Below are 21,779 nucleotides of genomic sequence, written 5' to 3'. Positions count from 1 at the left end.
ATCTACGGTTTACTGTTACTGTTACTGTCACAGAGATCTCTGTCGGTTTCCTTGTGGAACCACTACTGTTTACTGACTGATGGCCATCATTACTGTTCGGTCTTTTAAGACCTACTGTTACTGTTATGCTAATGGATGTACCACATATGACTGTTTACTGTACTGAGCAACTGAATTACTGATTGAAATGAACTGTTTTCATTACTGTAAGGACATTCATTCTAAACCCCTTTACGCTTTATGTTATTCACTGGGCTTTAGCTCACTGCTCATATATATATGTAGGTGTACAGGCACCAGACCGCAGCTAGAGGCGTCAGGGTTACTCCAGTTTTGTCAAGCCAGCCTTTGTGCCTCACTGCGAGGTTCCGAGCCTACTGTTAAGGCTTAGGGGTGTTTTAGAATTTCCCCCTTTTTGTACTGTTTCACTGTTTTGTATAGACTGACTGTTTACTGTACTGTTATACAGGGATTAGGTCCCTGTACTGTGTGACTGTTAATTTTGTACACTGTGTTGTACAGACGGAATGTTTTCTGTACTGTTATGTGGGGTTGAGTCCCTAGTTAAATGGATGTGAATATTGTGTATACTGTTCTGTACGGTTTTTTGTATAATGTATGAAAAGCCTTTTTGCATACAGACTGTCACAGCTCAATGGACACTATTTATTTACTGTATTGGCTTCCGCCAGGCCCTGTACTCTGTTTCACTGTATTACTGTTCAGCAGGCCTTCGGTAATCTCGGATTACTGGCCGGTTACGGTGCTAAACCCATAGGGCCGGGTTTGGGTCGTGACAGAGTGGTATCAGAGCGATACTTATCACGAGTTATACCGCACACACGTGTCCAAATGAGCTATAGGGGGTCCTAGAAAAAGTAATTAGGACATCTCATGAACTTGAAAAGTGTGTGGCTATGTTATGACTGAATATCTGTTAATGTGTTAAACTGGTAAACAAATGACTGCTTATGTTTAAAACTGTTATAACTGCTTATAGTGAAATGGACAATGCAAATGAACCTGAGTCCTCATCTACTGAGGCAAGAATGGAAAGAATGGAAAGAATGATAGAACTGATAACTGCTAGACTGGAACAACAACAGAACCAACAGCCCCCACCTCCTCCTCCTCCGGTTCAGCCGGAACCTAATGTGAATGTGAATGATGGGGATATTATTGCTCTCACCCATAAATTCAGCAAGATGAAACCGCCATCCTTTCAGGGAGGCCTCGAACCGTTAAAGGCTGAAGCTTGGGTGCTTGAAACAGAAAAACTATTTGAAGTGTTTCCGTGCTCAGAAGCAAATAAAGTATTGTTAGCTACCTTCACCCTACAAGAAGAGGCTAGAAGGTGGTGGATGTTGATCCGCGACGCAAATACTGTTATGACATGGGCTCAGTTCAAGGAGTCCTTCTTTGAAAAGTATTTCCCTCAGTGTGTCAGGGATAGAAAAGTGACCGAATTTGAACAGCTGAAGCAGGGCACAATGTCCGTTGCAGAATACGAGACGAAATTTACTGAACTTGCCCGTTATGCACCGCACATGGTGGATACTGAATATAAGAAGGCCAGAAAATTTGAAGGTGGCCTTAATGTGGCAATACTTGACCGGATAAATGTTTTGAAATTACCGACTTTTGTGGGTGTTCTCGACCGGGCATTGATGGCCGAGTCGAACATTGCAGCAGTGAAACAATCTGAAACACCAACGACTGAATGGCATGGAAAAAGGCAGAGTTTCAAATTTAAGAAAGGCAAGCACAACCCAGCCAACAAGAAACAGAATACGGGGTTGACAACTAGCCCCAGCCAAGGGAGTGGTTTCATACCACCCTGTTCTGAATGTGGCAAGAAGCACAAAGGGGTTTGCTACAGAATATCTGGAGCCTGTTACAGGTGTGGCAAGGTGGGCCACATGGTTAAGGACTGCCCCTCTGCTCCACAAGCCAGTGGTAAAGCTGCACCAAGCGCAGCAGTATCAAATGCTCCACCAAAACCTAACCCTAAAGCTACCGGGAAAGAGCCTATGAGGCAAGGCCGAGTGTTCGCACTAGTACCGGGAGATGTGCAGAATACCGAGACCGTTGTGTCAGGTATTCTCTCTATCTGTACTCAAAATGCATATGTACTGATTGATTCGGGGTCTACGCATTCTTATGTATCATATGCTTTTTCACGGAAATTGGATAGACCCTTAGAACCCATGAACTATCTGCTAGCCGTATCATCACCCGTAGGGGGATCCATGACATGTGCTTATATGTACCCCGCATGTGAAATTATTGTTGGGGATATGCATCTGTTTATTGATTTACTGCCATTGAACATTGATCATTTTGACGTAATATTGGGGATGGATTGGTTACAAAAATATCATGCCACTATTGACTGTGTGACCAAGCAAGTTGTTTTCCGTCCACCTGGTTTGCCTGAATTTGTGTTTAATGGGAGTGGAGTAGTACCTCCTCCGTATTTGATTTCGTCAGTGAAAGCTGTTAAATTAATTAGAAAGGGGTGTAAAGGATATCTGTGTTCTGTACTGACTGTGTCTACTGATGATAGTGTTAAAACTGATGTGAATTGTATTCCTATAGTCAGGGAATTTCCAGATGTTTTTCCAGATAATCTTCCAGGAGATTTGACTGATAGGGAGATTGAATTTACCGTTGATGTGATTCCCGGAACACAACCAGTTTCTAAAGCTCCTTACAGAATGGCTCCAACTGAACTGAAGGAACTGAAAGTGCAATTGCAAGAACTGTTAGATAAAAAGTTCATCAGACCTAGCACTTCGCCATGGGGTGCTCCTGTTTTGTTTGTCAAGAAGAAAGATGGCTCACTGAGACTGTGCATTGACTACCGTGAACTGAATAAGGTAACTGTAAAGAACAAATACCCTTTGCCACGCATTGATGATTTATTTGATCAGTTACAGGGTGCACAAGTGTTTTCTAAGATTGATCTCAGATCGGGGTATCATCAACTGAAGGTTAAACCGGAAGACATTGATAAAACTGCTTTTAGAACAAGGTATGGACATTATGAATTTCTAGTTATGCCTTTTGGAGTCACGAACGCACCAGCTGCTTTTATGGACCTCATGAACAGAGTTTTTAAACCGTACCTTGATGACTTTATTGTTGTATTTATCGATGACATATTGATTTACTCCAAAAGTATAGAACAGCATGAACATCATCTGAGACTTGCCCTACAAACCTTAAGGGAACAGAAACTGTATGCTAAACTGTCTAAATGTGAATTTTGGCTTGACCATGTTATGTTTTTGGGGCATGTTGTTAGCAAAGATGGAATTTCTGTTGATCCGCAGAAAATTGAAGCTGTGGTGAACTGGCCTAGACCAACAAAGGTGACTGAAGTCCGAAGCTTTTTGGGATTGGCTGGATATTACAGAAGATTTGTCAAAGATTTCTCCAAAATTGCCCTACCATTGACTCAGTTAACTCAAAAGGGGACATCATTTGACTGGACCGACCAAAGAGAATCTGCTTTCCAGGAGTTGAAAACTCGACTTGTGACTGCACCAGTTTTGACTTTACCCTCAGGTACGGATGGCTATACTGTATTTAGTGATGCTTCTCATAAGGGTTTGGGATGTGTTTTAATGCAGAATGGGAAGGTTATAGCTTATGCTTCCCGACAACTGAGACCACATGAAAAGAATTACCCGACCCATGATCTGGAACTTGCTGCAGTAGTATTTGCACTGAAAATTTGGCGTCACTACCTGTACGGGGTAACATGTGAAGTATATACCGACCACAAGAGCTTGAAGTATTTCTTCACACAGAAAGAACTGAATATGAGACAGCGGAGATGGCTAGAACTGATAAAGGATTACGACCTACAGATCTTGTACCACCCAGGAAAAGCCAATACCGTTGCCGATGCATTGAGCCGGAAATCGATTGGAAACTTAGCATGTTTGCTTACAGGACAGAAAGAGTTGCTTTGTGACCTTGAAAAATCTGAAATTGAAATTGTTTTACGGGAACAAGGTGGAACCTTAGCTGCTATTTCTGCTCAACCGGCACTGATTGAGGAAATTAAAGAGAAACAGCAACTGGACGATTTCTTGAAGAAGATCATCGAGGAAAGAGAATCTAAACCGAGACCGGGATTCAAATTTGAGAATAATGTACTGAAATTTCAAGAAAGACTGTGTGTACCGAATGATACTGAACTGAAAAGAAGAGTTCTGCAAGAAGGCCACAATTCGAAATTGTCTATCCACCCGGGGAATACGAAAATGTACCAAGATCTGAAACAGAATTTCTGGTGGCCGGGAATGAAGAAAGAAATTGCTGATTTTGTATCCAAATGTCTTCATTGCCAACAGGTCAAAGCTGAACATCAACGACCTGTCGGATTACTGCAACCCTTACCCATACCGGAATGGAAATGGGAGCACATCACGATGGATTTTATCGTTGGGTTACCTCGCTCCAGAAAAGGTATGGATTCAATTTGGGTTATTGTTGATAGACTAACCAAATCTGCTCACTTCTTACCTGTCAAGACGATTTATAATGCGGACAAATTGGCTGTTATCTATATTGATGAAATCGTTAGACTGCATGGAGTGCCTGTGTCTATTGTTTCTGACAGGGATTCGAAGTTTACATCGAGGTTTTGGCAAAGCCTACAGACTGCATTGGGTACTGAATTGAGGCTGAGTAGTGCCTATCATCCTCAGACAGATGGCCAATCTGAAAGGACCATCCAAACTCTGGAGGATCTACTGAGAATGTGTGTCCTTGATTTTCAGGGAGACTGGGAAAGCCATTTGCCCTTAGCTGAATTCGCCTACAACAACAGCTACCATTCGAGTATTGGTGTGGCGCCTTTTGAGGCATTGTATGGCAGAAAATGTAGATCTCCAATTTGCTGGGCAGAAGTTGGAGATGGGCCTTTGCTTGGGCCCGAGATTGTATATGAAACAACTGAAAAAGTGAAACTGATACAGCAAAGACTGAAAACTGCACAGAGTAGACAGAAAAGTTATGCAGATGTCAGAAGACGGGACAGAGAGTATGAAGTGGGTGATCACGTTTTTGTGAAAGTGACACCAATGAAAGGCCAGACTCGTTTTGGAGTCAAAGGCAAGTTAGCACCGAGATACGTCGGACCTTATGAGATTATTGAGAAAATTAATCCGGTGGCGTATCAAGTTGCGCTCCCTCCTGAAATGGAACACATGCATAACGTCTTCCACATTTCTATGTTGAGAGACTATCACCGGGATCCCTTCCATGTAATAGAGCCTACCCACGTAGTGTTGAGTGATGACTACACTTACGAGGAACGGCCTATACAGATTGTAAACCGACGGATCAAGAAACTGAGGAACAAAGAGATCCCGTTAGTGAAAGTTGACTGGCAGAACCATGGTGGCGTGTATGCCACTTGGGAAAGGGAAGATGACATGGCTAAACGATATCCTGAACTGTTTCCACTGAATCCTGTTTTCTTCCAGAATGAAGGTAACTCGAGTTTAGAGGACTAAACTCTTTATAAGGAGGGGAGACTGTAACAACCCTCGTACTGTTTACTGATTTATGACTGATTGATTACCGTTAATCACCGATTACTGTTAAACGAAGCTGATAATGACTGATAACTAACTGATAATCGAACTGAATGAAATACTGAACCGACTGACTGAAGTTGAAACTGAATTGACTGAGTATATGTTAGTTAATTGCATTCTATCTGTTTGATTGTCTGATTATCTGTTCATGTTTATATGTTTAAACTGCTATTTGAAGGCCTTATCGGCGGCCGAACTAGAAACCGATTGATGTTACGTGACCCTCATATTTAATGTGATTTTATGGTATAAGTATCTGAAAATTGATTAGGTATGATTAAATTAGATTAAAATAAGCCAATTGAAGAGTTGGACTTAATTACCGTTTTGCCATTGAGTGGGCCACTATCTCACACACATACTTGAGCCAAGAACAACATTTCCTCAGCCATTTCCCCTCTCATTGCCGACCATAGAGAGAGTTAGGGAGGGAGAGAAGTGTTTTTGTTGATTAGCTTGAGAATCTTGAAGAATTGAAGTATAGATTGCATATTTGAGTTCCTAGTCTTCTAATTCAAGCTCTAGGTAAGGATCTTATCTTCTTATTGATGCTATTGAACTAGTTCTTGCATGGTTCATGCTTCATTGTAGAACTAAGTCATGATTTGGGTCATTAATGGTGAATTGAAGCTCATTTCTTGCATGCATGGTTGAATTAATGAGTTTTGAGTTGAATTCATGGTAAATGGTTACATGCATGTCCATGTTGTAAGAGTAGACCATGTTTTCATCTTGTTTTGAAAAGAATGAGCTCATTTGAACAAGCTTTGAAGCTTTGATTTGGTTTAAATCCTTGCATGTTTGCATGTTCTTCATATTCTTGAAAATGGGTTTGAATATGGTTCTAATTGACTCACCTTTGGGGCTTGAATTCATAAATTGAGCTTTGAAACTTGTTATACATTGAATTTAATGATGTTTTCCAGAATTTGGGCCCAAGAGGTCGAGTTTGGAGTGGTTGAATGCTTGGTTTGAGCTTGGGAGGCAAATCTGGAAATTCCAGATTTGGCTTCCTCGCTCGAGCGAAGGATTCCCCGCTCGAGCGAGCACCTTTGTCCAGGGCTCCGCTCGAGCGACCATCGAGCGACCATCGCGCGTAAAATTTCAGCATCCAGTACTTTTACTGTTTTGCAGACCGCTCGAGCGAAGGATTCCTCGCTCGAGCGAAGCCTTTGATTTTGGACTTACGCTCGAGCGTAGAAAGTCTCGCTCGAGCGAGGCTCCTATTTTCAGCAAACTTTGCGAAATGTTTTCTAAGTGTATTTTTGCATCCTCATCCCATCCTAGGCATTCTTAGGCCTAGTTTAAGGCACCTTGATGAGGATATCATTGTAGAACACACCAAGGCAAATTAGGGATTAAGTTATGAGATTTCCCAACTGTGTAGCTTAGTGTGTTCAACCTGTGAACTGTGTAGGGTTGGCAACTGGGGAGACACGCTCTAGCATACTGTAGCCCAGAACTCTGTGAGTAACAATTGTGTAAAGATATGTTCAACTGATTATCTTCTGAATACTGAACTGAACTGTTTACTGAACTGGTATTATTTACTGAATGAGTGTATGTCCTTTATTTCTGAACTGTACTGTGGCATCCTTAGTATCTACGGTTTACTGTTACTGTTACTGTCACAGAGATCTCTGTCGGTTTCCTTGTGGAACCACTACTGTTTACTGACTGATGGCCATCATTACTGTTCGGTCTTTTAAGACCTACTGTTACTGTTATGCTAATGGATGTACCACATATGACTGTTTACTGTACTGAGCAACTGAATTACTGATTGAAATGAACTGTTTTCATTACTGTAAGGACATTCATTCTAAACCCCTTTACGCTTTATGTTATTCACTGGGCTTTAGCTCACTGCTCATATATATATGTAGGTGTACAGGCACCAGACCGCAGCTAGAGGCGTCAGGGTTACTCCAGTTTTGTCAAGCCAGCCTTTGTGCCTCACTGCGAGGTTCCGAGCCTACTGTTAAGGCTTAGGGGTGTTTTAGAATTTCCCCCTTTTTGTACTGTTTCACTGTTTTGTATAGACTGACTGTTTACTGTACTGTTATACAGGGATTAGGTCCCTGTACTGTGTGACTGTTAATTTTGTACACTGTGTTGTACAGACGGAATGTTTTCTGTACTGTTATGTGGGGTTGAGTCCCTAGTTAAATGGATGTGAATATTGTGTATACTGTTCTGTACGGTTTTTTGTATAATGTATGAAAAGCCTTTTTGCATACAGACTGTCACAGCTCAATGGACACTATTTATTTACTGTATTGGCTTCCGCCAGGCCCTGTACTCTGTTTCACTGTATTACTGTTCAGCAGGCCTTCGGTAATCTCGGATTACTGGCCGGTTACGGTGCTAAACCCATAGGGCCGGGTTTGGGTCGTGACAAATACTTTCATTCAAATTTTGGCTAACTAAACTGATCAGTTTAGAAAGTTGTTTATTGATTTTGAGGCATAGTATGTAGTGTCCCAGGTTTTAATCCTGACTTGTTTATGTTAAGTGGTAACCGTCTATTTATGTATATAATTTTTTGGATTTTTAAAAAGTTATGGGTTGCATTTGACCTTTTAGTTATTATAATTGGGATCTCATCCTCATTGTTTGGAGCCTTGATTGATGAGTTAACTTGTTGGTTGGGCAAGAATAAACTAAAAATGTCATATTTGAATATTTGTTTTGAGTAGTGTTCATTTTTTTTGCCTTTTTCTTTCTCCACATTTTGAATCTTGATGTGAGGCTAGAATCGTTGGAATGATTATTTCTGGGACTTCAATTCAGACACAAAATTGACCATATTTCGTTTCCGAACGAGAAAGATACACCTGTTCGAAGTTACCCAGCAAAAGCTATCTGGTCAATTCTGCATGAGCGAAAATTTTAATTTCGTATGAGCGGATTTTACAAGAAAGCCATTTTTTTCTTGAGTTGATCTGTACGAGGGGTTTTAAAATCCGCACGAGCAGATTTTGCGCATCTAGACATCGATTTTTGTGCTATTTTCACTCAAATCAAATCCCTTTCTCTATTTTTGACCACTTCTCATCACTCTCTATCTCTCTCTAGTTTCTCTTTTCTCTCCATTCTCTTTAAACTCTCACCAAATTTCACATTTTCTTCGATCTACAAAGATCAAGCAAGATTTTGATACTAGTTCCTTGTAACACCCTGAAACAAATACCATAAACCATCCATGACAATAAGTAAATAACAATATAAATCAACGTATATGGTTCTTCTATTACATAAGATTTAGTTGTACAAAAGGGTGACACATGCGAATATACATTCATAAGTCCTAACCATGAATTTATAGCATGTCTCAACAACTAAGATATGAAATATAAGTTAAACCGATAATTGAAATGCCTTGAAGGCTACAACTTTCCAAGACTATACTTGGTTACATCAAAATGGATTTAAATGAAATACAGATAAAGCCTTACGCTTGTGCAAAATAATTATAGCAAGTAAACAAAATGAAGCTTTTGCTCCAATCCTCTTAAGCTACTGCCTTGGCAGAGCCATCTCACCAACACATAAAAATGGTTTTCCTACATAGGGTGAACCAAAGCCTAGTAGAAATAATCTAATACAATATATGAATCTTAACAAAGACATATGAGTGAAATGCATATGCAATGCTCATGATAAAAACGTCTTATTTGTCTTTCCAAAACCATGTAATGTCTGGTTTATATCACAATTCAAGAATCATCTTCTTAACATTAAAAAACAGGGCAGTGAATCATAATTTCAGGAATCTCTCAGCAGTATAGCCATTTTACGGAGATTTCATCCGCGGGATTTGGCACCCATGTAAATGTAAGCTATATAAGCACTACTATTATCATTTTACGGATATTTTGTCCGCGGGATTCGTCACTCATATATACGCGCGATTTTCGGGACTTTCACTCTAGACACACAGGCCAACTTAGTTCAATGGAATACATCCCTTTTCTCAAAAAATGAATACATCTCCTTTCTCAAAAATGTTATTCATCCTTTTTCTCAAAAACGTTATACATGTACAATGTATTAAAGATATAATCATGCTCAATACAAATGGATGAGAAATTAGTTTCAATTCACTTAATCCTCATACAAATTCTACAACAATCGTAGCTACTCTCCATCGATAGCCTAAAACAGATAGATGTAAAATCTCCAATATAAATAATCTTTCCAAATTTCAATATGGAAGTGATAATACATATCCAACTCCACCATCCATATCAATATCCGTCCAATTTCACATTTCCAACATCAATTCCATTTATTTATACAAAATAAACATTTGAGATATTTAAGACAAAACCCCTTTTTCTTCCAAAATCCATTCCAAGTATCAAAATCAATAGTTTATCACAACTTAACCCCATCTCCACTCTCACAACCATTTTCAATACGTCCATTCGAAAACCCCTCTTTTAATTCTAAACCAAAACCCTAGGTTTGTTCAAAATCCTCCAAAATCACAAGATTATTTTATAAAAACAAATAGTTAAGTTAAAAATCATACAAGAGTGTAGAGAATCCCTACCTCAAACCTAGAAGACAAGTTAAACACGGATGAAACTCGGATGAAGCCAAAACCCAACTCTATTCAGATGAAAACGAAGCTCTAGGTGAACTCTATCTTTTTAACAAAGGGAGTAGGGTGGAGAAATGGATAGATCTTGGTGTATTTGTAGAGAGATGGTGAGTCTTAGAGAGAGAAAGTCTCAACTTAAGGTTTTGAAATGTTTTAGAGAGAGAGAGATATGAAAAAGTGATGTAAAATGGCCTATTTATGAACTGATATATGCACAGTCCGCTCGAGTGCAAGAGTTGTCACTTGAGCAACCAGACACAATAAGTTGTTTTGCTCGAGCACAATAATCTTCACTCAAGCGTAGAATACAATCTCCCAGAAGTTTTACAGATAGAAAACCATCACTAGAGCACAAGAAGTCTCACTTAAGCGAAGAATACTGCCTCCCCAGTATCTCTGCATGCTTGCAAAAGTACTGGGAGCTCATAAAGCTTGCTCGAGCACAAGAAGCTTCACTCAAGCGAAGAGGCCAAATTCTGGACAACAACAGTTTGGACCAATTAGCAACCAACTTGTTCCAAACACAACCAAGACACTCCAATAACCAAACTCAATGAGAAATAAGGAGAAACATGGTATGAATATCTAAATAAGACAAATGAAACCAGGATTCAAAACATCAACAGGTCAGGTCTAAACCAAGAACGCTATATTCCTTATACAAAAATGACGAGCGTCTCGAGGGTTACATTTTGACTGATAGAGATCAAATTCTAGCAAAGTTGGTTTTTTTTTGAGTTTTCTCCTCTTCTCTCTTTGAGGTAGCGATTTCTTTATTCCTTTTTAATACCTCGTTATAGAAAAACATGTGATAGTTTTTATTGCATTAAAAACTTGATTTGTTGGGTATTTTTTTGAAAGCATGTGATGAGGGTTAGGATTTTATGATTTAGAGTTAAATCTTGTGTTTGATTGTGAATATATGAGATTGTATGTTTGAGGAACATGTTTAAAAGGATTAAAGTAAAAATCCCTAATTAATTGTTTATGGGTGATGAGAACGATGGTAAAATTGATGATTTAATTTTATTTGAATCATATGGGGTATTGTGTAAAAAAAATGTGAAAATAGGTATGTAAGAAAATAAAGAAAGTCATCATGAAATTTAATTTGTTAATTGTTATCTATGGTTTTATAATTATTAAGGTATAATAACTGTCAAAAAATCAAAATTTCGGAGAAATAAAAAGGGTGTTGATAAATATTGTGTGTATGAAAGATTTTTGGATTAGTTAATCTCGTTTATGAGGGTTGTGATAAAAAGCTCCAAATCCTTTAGTTATTTATTTGTTTAAGAGATGGAATTAATTTGTGTTACATATGTGTTGGATTATGAAAATAAATTACTAGTTGAGTTTTGATAATTAATGAGAAAGATGTGATGATTTGTTGTAGGTATTGGGGGTTTGGAGAGACGGAAAAATAAATTTTGAAAATCAATAAAACATTTATATACTTTTGTAAATGAGAAGAAGAGGAGGTGATGATTTTTCTTTAAAACAAGTGAATAATTGTATTACTGACGAATCACTACTTGTTGAACCAAATTTTGTTGGACAATCTTCACTGTATTTAAAAAGATTAAATTCTGTTGTGTACAAAACAACAACAAGAATAAAAGAAATAGAGAAAAGGAGAGAATTTGTTTGATTACAAAAATCAAACTCGAAATAAAAATAAATAAATAAAACTACAGATTTTATTTTGTTACAAAAACAAAATTAAAATCTGATTAAATAAACAAATAAAGACAGAATAAAATTAAACAACTTACTTGGTTAATTTATTTGAATAACTTTTCTGATCAAGTCCAGTGTTTAACACTGTGTCCTTAAGACAGATTCGTCCTCTCCACGGTGCTTTCAGAATTCGGACGTCTATCTCCTAGGATGAAATGATCTACCACAAACAATAGCAGCACTACTAATTGTTTGCCTTACGAACACACTAAGTGTTTACACTCTTTCTTTCGGAAATAAAATGCAGCAAGATGAAGAATATAAATAGCAGAAGTGAAATACGAAATTTCTGAATGAAAAACATCAAATGAGGGTGATCCTATTTATAGATGTGAAGGTGGCTCTTGGTTTTGAATTGAACAGGTATGTGGCTCTTGGTTTTGAATTGAACAGATAGCAAAACGGGAAGGGCTCTGTTTGGATGAGCAATACATCCAAATCAGTTTAATTCTGTTTGAAAACGGGAAGGGCTCTGTTTGGATGAGCAATAAATCCAAATCCGTTTAATTTTGTTTGAAAACGGGAAGGGCCCTGTTTGGATGAACAAAAAATCCAAACCAATTTAATTTGAATTCTGGATTTTATTTTAATAAAAAATAAAATTAAATTCAAATGTTTTTTGCCCAAAAAGATTAGAAGCGCAACCACACACCACGCACCCGCGCGACCGGCCGACGGACGGCGGCGGCACGCGCGTGCGTGTGTGGTGATTTTTGGGTCCAATGGGTCTAGCCCATTTTGCCCATAACCTCTCCCTCTAAAACACTTGGGTACCCCTTGGGGCACACCCCAAGTATCTCACCCTAAGCCTTATAAACCCTTTCAAAACTTCCCACCAAATCAATGTGGGACAAGCCAATTTACAACCTTAAGGAATTTCCACCAAAACTCCATTTCCATGGAGCACACTTTGGCTTCAATTTCCCATTCACTCGGTAATGGTTTTGAGCAACCAAATATACCACGTGAATCACAACGCGGCATAGAACGCGTTACCACTTTGACCCGAGTAAATCGACACTCGGGGCCCACCTAAAAAATAGACCAAACTTGAGGAAAAATTCTGGTTTTACCCAGAATTTTTTCCACCATTTCCAACAATTTTGAATATTTTGCATTGAATCTTAAAGATGGGATGGTATTGATGGAAGAGACTTTAATTATGAGTTTTGAAACGACATGAATTGGAAGTTGAATAATTGGAGTTGAAAGATGAAAGTTATGTAAGGTATAAATGTTGATAAAATCTAAATCAAGAGGACGAAATTGAATTCATGGACTTGGTACTTGTTGTTTATGAGGCTGTGACCTTGGCTATAGGTAAACGATGGTATTGACGTTGTTGAATAATTTGTGAAATTTGGAATAATGAGCCAATTTTTGAGTTGAATGAAAGTGTGCATTGATATAGGTTCCTCTCCCTTCCGAATTTTTACCCGATAAAGTTTGGCGCTTTGACATGAGTTCCTCTCCCCTCCGGATTTATGCTCGGCAAAGTTTGGCACTTTGACATGGGTTCCTCTCCCCTCCGATTCGTGCTCGGTAAAGTGTGAACATGTTCATCTCCCTTCCAGCTCGAGGATCGATAAAGTTTGGCACTTTGAAATGAGCTCATCTCCCCTCTGACTCACGCCCGGTAAAATGGGTTGTGGTGTTTATGGCTTGACAAAGCTGGGGTCCGTTATGTGTTAATTACGCATAAAGTATCTTCATACTTGTGTTGTGATGAGAAGAGATGTATTATTGGCTTTCTGTGCTTGTGACCGGAAAATTATGGTAATGCGTGTTGACGCGTTTATTGTTGTGTATATATATATATATATATATTTGTGAATGTTCATTTTACGTTTGTGCTTAAGGCCATAATATATAGTAATTGTTCTTGTAGCCGTAATGAGTTAGAATGTAGGATAAGTATATTGTTTAGATCGATCTTAGGAGATCGTGGTAATCTGAAAAATGGTTGAGATTTCTTTAAATGCAAATGGAAAGTTTTGAAAGGTAAGAACTAGTATTTGTTTCTTGTTATGTTAAAGAGCATCTTTTGAAAAATTGTACTTATGTAAGTTGTCACACCCTGAAATGAATGACAATAAACTGTACATCATGTTAATTAAATAACAATACATGATAAATTAGTTATCCTCCATTACTTCTAATTACTTGTACAAAATAGTAACATATTCAGATATACATTCACAAGTCTAACCCCGAATCTATAACTTATGTTATTTGATACAAGAATAGGATGAACATAAACAAATAAGATAACGCCCTAGTGGCTACAACTTTCCAAGACAATGCTTGGTTGCAACAAAAGTGAGTTTTAAACTCAATACAAATAAAGCCCTAGGCTTGTACAAAATAATTACAACAAGTAAACAAAATGAAGTACTTGCTCCAAGTCCTCCCAAGCTATTGCCTTGGTGGAGGCATATCATCCGCACCTAAAAATGGTTTTCCACATAGGATGAGTCAAAACCCAGTAGAGATACTATAACACAGTTTATGAATCTTAACAAAGTCATAAGGTTAATGTGTTTGCAATGCTCGTGCCAAAAACATTTTATATCTCCTTTCAAAATCATGCAATGCCAAATCTATATCATAATTCAAGAAATCATTTCCTTTATAATAGAAAACATGACTGTGAATACAACTTTGTGAATCTCTAGGTACGTGTCTGCAAGTAGACTATACAAGTACTACCAATTTGTAATTTTTTTACTAATATTAACCGAAAGGCTCGACACCTATCCGCACGGGTTTCTGGTTTTTCACCAAAGATACACAGGCCAACTTAACATCGTAACCACACCCCCTATCCAGATTCACCAAGTATTTACCTCTTTTTCTCAAAACAATAAACATTTTTAAGTTGTTAATATGCAACAATGCCCAATGTAAATGGATGAGAAAATAATTCCAATTCTTTTAGTTCTCAGGCAATTTCTATAACGATCGTAGCTATCCTCCACCGATAGCCCAAAACAGATATTTCTAAACATATAAATAATTTCCATAAAGGTAAACTTTCTAAAAATCTCAAGATGAGAGTGATAATATATATCTAACTCCGCCACCTCATCAACATCAATCCAATTCCACATATCTAACATCAATTTCATTTACCATTACAAAATTAACATTTGATATTCTCAGGGCAAAATCCTCTTTCCTTTATAAATCAATTTTAAAAATAAAAATCCATCATTTCATCATAACTCAACAGTAAATATATTTCCTCAATCTTTTCCAACAATCTATTTGAAAACCCCCTCTTTTGATTATTAACCCAAAACCCTAGATTTGTCCAAAATTCCTAAATCACAATATTGTTTTAGAAAATAACAAATAACTAAGTTAAAAATCATAAGAAAGTGCAGAGGATCCCTACCTCAAACTTAGAAAACAAGAGAAGGAATGGAGAAACTTCAACAATGCCGAAACCCAACTTTGTTCCAATCAGAAGGAAGCACTCGGAGTGTTCTACCTTTTTATCAAAGGGACATGGGTGAAGAAATCAATGGATCTGGGTGTATTTGTAGAGAGAATGTGAGTTTTAAAGAGAAAGGATCTCAACTTAGGATTTTTAGAATGTTTAAAAAAAGAGATAGAAAGATGAAAAAATGAGCAAAAAATGTGACTTTACAGACTGATATACGCATAGACTGCTCGAGCGCAAGAAATGTTGCTCGAGCGACCAAACACAATAAGTGAGATAGCTCGAGCGAAGAAGTTTACCGCTCGAACGAAGAATACAAACTCCCAAAAGTTTTGCAGACAGAAGACCATTGCTCGAGCGAACACCGCTCGAGCACAAGAAGTACTGCTCGAGCGAAAAATGCTAACTCCTAGTATCTCTGCAAGCCTGTAAAAGTATTGAGAGTTCTCAAAGATGACTCGAGCACAAGAAGTGTCGCTTGTGCGAAGAAGCCAAAATCTGGACAAGAACTATTTTGAAAAAACTAACTCCCAAACCTGTTCCAAACGCAACCAAGACACTCTAATAACCAAACTCAATGAGGAATAAGGAGAATAAGACATGAACAACTTTATAAGACAAAGAAACCTGGATCTAGAATATCAACGGGTCGGGTCTAAACTAGAATCGCTATATAAGTATATTTTGAAGTATGAAATTGTCACATTACCTATATGTATATACGTGAAACATTCATGATCATAGCTATCTATATGTTGCTATTGTTTAGGATTATTGGGATTCCTGCTAGACCTTTGTGTTCATCCCACGTTGCTAATTATTTTTCAGGTATGGAGTGAAGAGTTGCTCGAGACTTGAAGTATGTTAATTGTTGGCCAAGGGGCCTTTTAAATGCAAGCGAAATGCCAATATATTGTAAAAAGGGTTAATCCCTATTATATATTTCATTATTTTGTAATTGATGACGTAACGCCTACGGGCGTGTATTGTATTTCATTTCAAGTACATGAGAGAGGACAATGTAATTTATTCCTTCCTAAATGCCTTTGATGTTTATTGTTATTGAAATTAACTGATTTAAAGGGAAAAGGTAACATTATTTGAGTAATAAAAATTGGGGCGTTACAACTTGGTATCAGAGCGAGTCGGGTTTGAATACTATTGGGCTCGTGGGAAGTGGTTTTTACCGCAATAGGTTTTGGTTATGCTTGGTGAAGACTTTTACATGTAGAAAGATTAAGTGTTAGGACTTTATATGATGCATTTATGGGAGCATGGAGTTAAGTCTCTTGGATAGTGCTTATAGTTGGTTAACTTGCTTTGAGGTCTTATTAGAAACAAGCTTGATCAATGTGGTTTCTGGTGGAAAATCTCTGAGAGTTCTGGAACAAGTAACTATCTATGTGGACTTGGCTCGATTATGTGATTGAGTGTTTAACTTATTTATATGTTTATAGCTTACGTGCTAAGTGTGTCTTGTAGCTTAACGGTGGTGAGTGAGCGTCTCAAAGAAGGCTATAGTTGTTCACTAATTGGGTTTTACCATTGATAGGATGTCTAGACAGGGAAATAGAAGACACGTTGGGAGTAGGAGTGCTGGTAGAGGTACAACAATTCCAATAGTAACTACACCAGCAACATCGATTGTAGGCGAGGAGTTCGCACACAAGATTGTAAGGATAGTAAGGGAGGCCCTAACTCGTAATGAGAGAGACGATAATCGTACCCTCAACCTTACTAACAAGTTTTTTCATTTTACCCACCCAAGTTTATAGGAGGGCCTGAGCCATGGAACGCAAGCGATTGATTGGAGCAGATCACCAAGACTTTTGATATGCTTAGAGTCGAAGATGACGGGTTGATGATTAAACTAGTGAGTTTCCAATTGAGAGGAGACGTCGAGTATTGGTGGAAGTATGTTAAGACCACTATAACCACCACCTGGATTGCTTTCACCAAGGCTTTTTTGGCCAAATATTTTCCTCCCTCTGCACGGGAAAGATTGGGGACACAATTTGTTAAATTACGCCAAGGCAAATGTGACGCCCCAAAATTTGAGGACATCACAATAAAGTTTAAAACTTCGAATCCATTTTCTTAATTAAGAACTTCTAATCATTGTTGCCACCAAGTTTTCTATCATCCATTAATTAACAAAACATAAATTAAAAGTTCTTATATTACAACTCCAATCAAACTTAAAGCTTAGTCTTAGTACATTCATGAAAGAAAAACACAAATATAAAAATAAAAAATAAAAATAAAAATTAAACACTAGAGAAAAATTACATAACTCAGAAAAAAGGTTTGTGGGACTTGGGCACACTGCAAGCTAACACAGGCTGAACATCGTCTTCCAAGACCTCAGTGTTTCCTTTAATTTCTTCGGTACCTAGCATAAAACGCCAAGGCAATGGGAATGCCAATGAGTGACAAGCTCAATAAGATACTACAACCCAAAAAGAACCACCCCGATAATAATACTCACAAATAATGAATACTGTGGAGTAACAGAGTAACCAACAACGTTTAATAAGCATAACAGGAATGCAATCAGTTGAAATAATAACAACAGATAATAAGAACAATGGCAAGCGGAAGCAGTAATTCATCATAAGGAAAATGCCAACTTTTCTTTTAAATTCTCATAGGTTTAGTTTATCAAGTAAGTCTAAGTGACTCTCCACGGAGCACTATTTCCACTCAACCGCTAAGCAATGGCCACGGGCAATTCTGACTCCCCCTTGGTCAAATATTCAAATGTTACTTGCTATAACTACCAATGATGCCCACACACCAGGGTTATGTCCTTGAGTCGTGACATTACGGTCTGCCCTAAGAGAACAGTCTATGTTGTGACACCCGCACCACCAACCTTATATCGCCTATACCGATAATACCATCTCGTGCCATGTTAGGGTTCGTAACTCACTTGCGCAAGACTCTAAACTGGGCTCACCCCATCACTTTAAACTTTAATGCATTGGTTCAATTTCGTATTCCTTTTCTTCGTTGAATTCACATTTTGATGCATGTGCGAGTTTTAGTTTGAAAACCAAAGTGACATAAGGTTTATATAGCACAACACAACCACATATGGAAACTAAAACAAGTATTATAGAATTTCTTAGGAGTCATCACAAAATTTCTTAGAATTTCCCATACTTCTTATTTTCAACATTGAATAGTCGAACTAAAAATAATGAAACCCATACCAAACGAGGTTCAATTATTACAATATTTTAACTGGTCCTAGTTCATTGAGTTAGGAAAATATTTTGAGAATAATACCAGGGCTAAAAATGATTTTAAAATGGAGAGATAAAATTTGGAAGAAAACTGGTTTCTGGGACAGTGAGCCACAGCGATTTCCAACACAAGTGGTCTGTGTTTGAAAAATAAAAAGGGGCATCAAAAAATGTCAAGAAGGTATGGTTAGAATGGCTTGCTAGATATTTGAGTTTAGAACATATTTACAGAAGTGCTTGAAGACTGAAAACCAATGGAAGATGGTCAAATAATTTTGCTAAGAAAATTGGACAGATTCTAATGCATTTTAGTAAAACTGCAATTTCTCCTCTTAGACTTGTCCATTTTTTGTGAAATCAGCAGAAAATGAAAGGTAACACTTATATCGAACTATCCCAGTGGTCGTGCAGAAAAATACCATTTGCAGAGAAAATGGGACCTGTTTAAAATCATTGTTTGTACTATGTTGTAAGCAACACTTAGGACAAACATTTACTTTGGCAAGAAAATGGTATCCAAATGATTTTATAAAAATTCAGCACATGTATAGAACACCTATATACACTCTCAGTACAAACAGATTTTAAACATAAGTTATTTTCAATTTATTAGAGCATTTTTCATCTGATATAATCTGAAACAGTGAAAAAAATATAAGTTTCAAGTAAAAGTAAACCAACCCTATCTCATTTTACCCTCATGCACGATTATTTCAAACAATGGAGAATATTTGAACACATAAGAAGATAAATTAGTAGCTAAACCATCTAATCTATGCTTGTAAGAAGGAATAGAAATCATATAATCATGAAATTCCTATTCTATCAAAATGTAAACATGCATTGAGCTATTCTTTGCTATGTATGTATTAACAATGCATACTCTTGCATATATTTAATATATAAATCCAGTTAAGAATATCTAAGGGAGGATAGAGGTAAAGTATTCTTCCTTAAGAGCTTTATAAACTATCTTCATGATTAGTTTCAAAATAATGACCACCAAGCACCCTCTTCTCTCTCCCTCTTTTCTTTCTTTTCTCTTCTTTTCCTTTCCCTTGTTTAGCCTTGTGTGTAGCAATAGAATGGATGAAATAGTGCTATATTTGTAGGAGTTTGGAGGCAGATTTATTTATTTATTTATATATTTATTTTCTTCTTCTTGACTTGGGAAACATTACCTACAAGGTATAGGCCTTGAGTGTGTTTGTATGCATGCCTTAGCATGCCTCGTTGGAAAGGAAAGGTGGCCGAATCCTCTACCTAAAAAATATGATTTTGTGTGTGTGTGCATACAAAATAAAATCAATGTATATATATAACCTATTCACTAGATGTTTTGCTCCCTATTATTCTCTGACTAACTTAGTTATTATCTGTTTAACTCATTTAGTTTCCACAATTGTATTTAGATACAGAAATTTAGTGGTTGTTTGGGATGTGCTATATGAGTGCACATTTTGACTTTTTAGCTAAAAAAGTTCGGAAAAAAAATATGTATGTTTTGGATAGTTTTTTGACTTTTTCCAAAAAATGTGTTATGAAATATTGTAACAAATAGCAAAATTACGTTTCTACCCATGTGTGGACATGTTGACATAGTTGTAGTGCTTGGGCAATATTTGCATTTCAAATAATTTTTTTTTTTGTATATACTTCTGCAACTTTCTACGTGGCTCACCATGTGCCACGTCAATGCAGCCAGGCTGATGGAATAGTGATGTGAGGATGAGGAGAAGTGTTTAGAGGAGGAATGAGGTGAGAGCTATGTGATGTGTTCACTTTAATAATTGTTATCTGACAAAAAGGTCCAAAAGCAAGGACAAAAGTGTCTTTTTTGTAGTCTGAATTTTCTCCCCCTCTCCCCTTCTCGCCCAAACAGGAAATAAGTATGGACTTTTTGGCTTTTTAGTGACTTAATCATGATGCTAACAAATTAACGTTGGAGTTTAATCACAAAAAGATAAAGAAATTTATTTAAACGAGTTCAATATTGGTATTAATCATGATGCTATTAACATTATAATTTAACAATCACTATTAATTGACTTAATACTATTATTAACAAATTAATTAGTTGTTTAAAAATTTAGGTTCTTACAACCTATTCCCTTTAAATAATTTCGTCCCCAAAATTTTAACGCGTACCTTTATCTTTAAACAAATAAGGGTAGTTGCCTCATATTGCATCCTCTCTTTCCCAAGTAGACTACTCCACTCCTTGATGCTGCCATAACACTTGCACCAAGTGGATAACTTTGCCTCCAAGTCCTTTTCTCGTCGATCCATAATCTTTATAGGCCTTTTCTCAAAGTTTGCATCTTCATTGAGATCAATATCTCCCCAGTTGATAACATGGGAAGGGTGTGGCTCATACTTTCGTAACATTGAGATATGAAAAACATTGTACACTACTGCAAGCTGTGGTGGTAGTGCTAAACGGTATGCCACCTTTCTCACCTTGCTCAGAATTTCAAAGGGTCCCACATAACAAGGTGCAAGTTTTCCTTTATTTCCAAATCGTGTAATACCTCGACGAGGTCAAACTTTGAGAAAAACATAATCTCCTACCTCAAATATTAAAGATCGTCTCCTTTGATCCTCATAGCTCTTTTGTCGACTTTGGGCTGTGATTAGTCGTTGTCTGATCAGTTTTATCTTATTAGTGGTCTCTTGAACCAAGTTTGGTCCTAACAAGGTTGCTTTCCCTACTTCAGTCCAACAGATTGGTGATCAACAAGGTCACCTATAAAGTGCTTCATACGGTGCCATTCCAATACTGGCCAAGAAACTATTGTTGTAATTGAACTCAACAAGAGGTAGGTGTTTCTCCCAACTTCCCTTAAAATCCATAACGCAAGCTCGAAACATATCCTCCAAGTTTTCTATCGTCTTTTAAGACTGCCTATCTGTTTGTGGGTGAAATGTCGTGCTAAAGCATAGGTTTATTCCCATTGCCTTCTATAAGCTCTGCCAAAATTAAGAAGTGAATGAAAGATCACGATCAAACACAATGCTAACTGGTATTCCATGTAATCTGATCACTTATTTGATGAACAATTTGCTAGGTGAATCTAACGTATCTGATGGCCTGAGAGGTAAGAATGAGGCTATCTTAGTTA

At 37.4% G+C, this 21,779-nt stretch overlaps 1 protein-coding gene across 1 annotated transcript in view; it reads left to right on the top strand.

The window, feature by feature from the left end:
* LOC145803635 (uncharacterized) overlaps positions 1-16,958 on the top strand; it is a 59,396-nt gene extending 42,438 nt beyond the window's left edge. Inside the window, exons 6-8 of the mRNA XM_082896954.1 lie at positions 2,567-4,399; positions 16,179-16,237; positions 16,867-16,958. Of these exons, the coding sequence (XP_082753080.1) occupies positions 2,567-4,399; positions 16,179-16,237; positions 16,867-16,958 (1,984 nt within the window). The remainder of the gene's footprint in view (positions 1-2,566; positions 4,400-16,178; positions 16,238-16,866) is intronic.
* The last annotated feature ends 4,821 nt before the right edge of the window (positions 16,959-21,779 follow it).

Source organism: Camellia sinensis, chromosome 12 (genome assembly GCF_055761805.1).
Source record: "Camellia sinensis isolate YWXY chromosome 12, ASM5576180v1, whole genome shotgun sequence".
Taxonomy (NCBI): Eukaryota; Viridiplantae; Streptophyta; class Magnoliopsida; order Ericales; family Theaceae; genus Camellia; species Camellia sinensis.
This window is presented reverse-complemented; position numbering and strand designations above follow the sequence as displayed.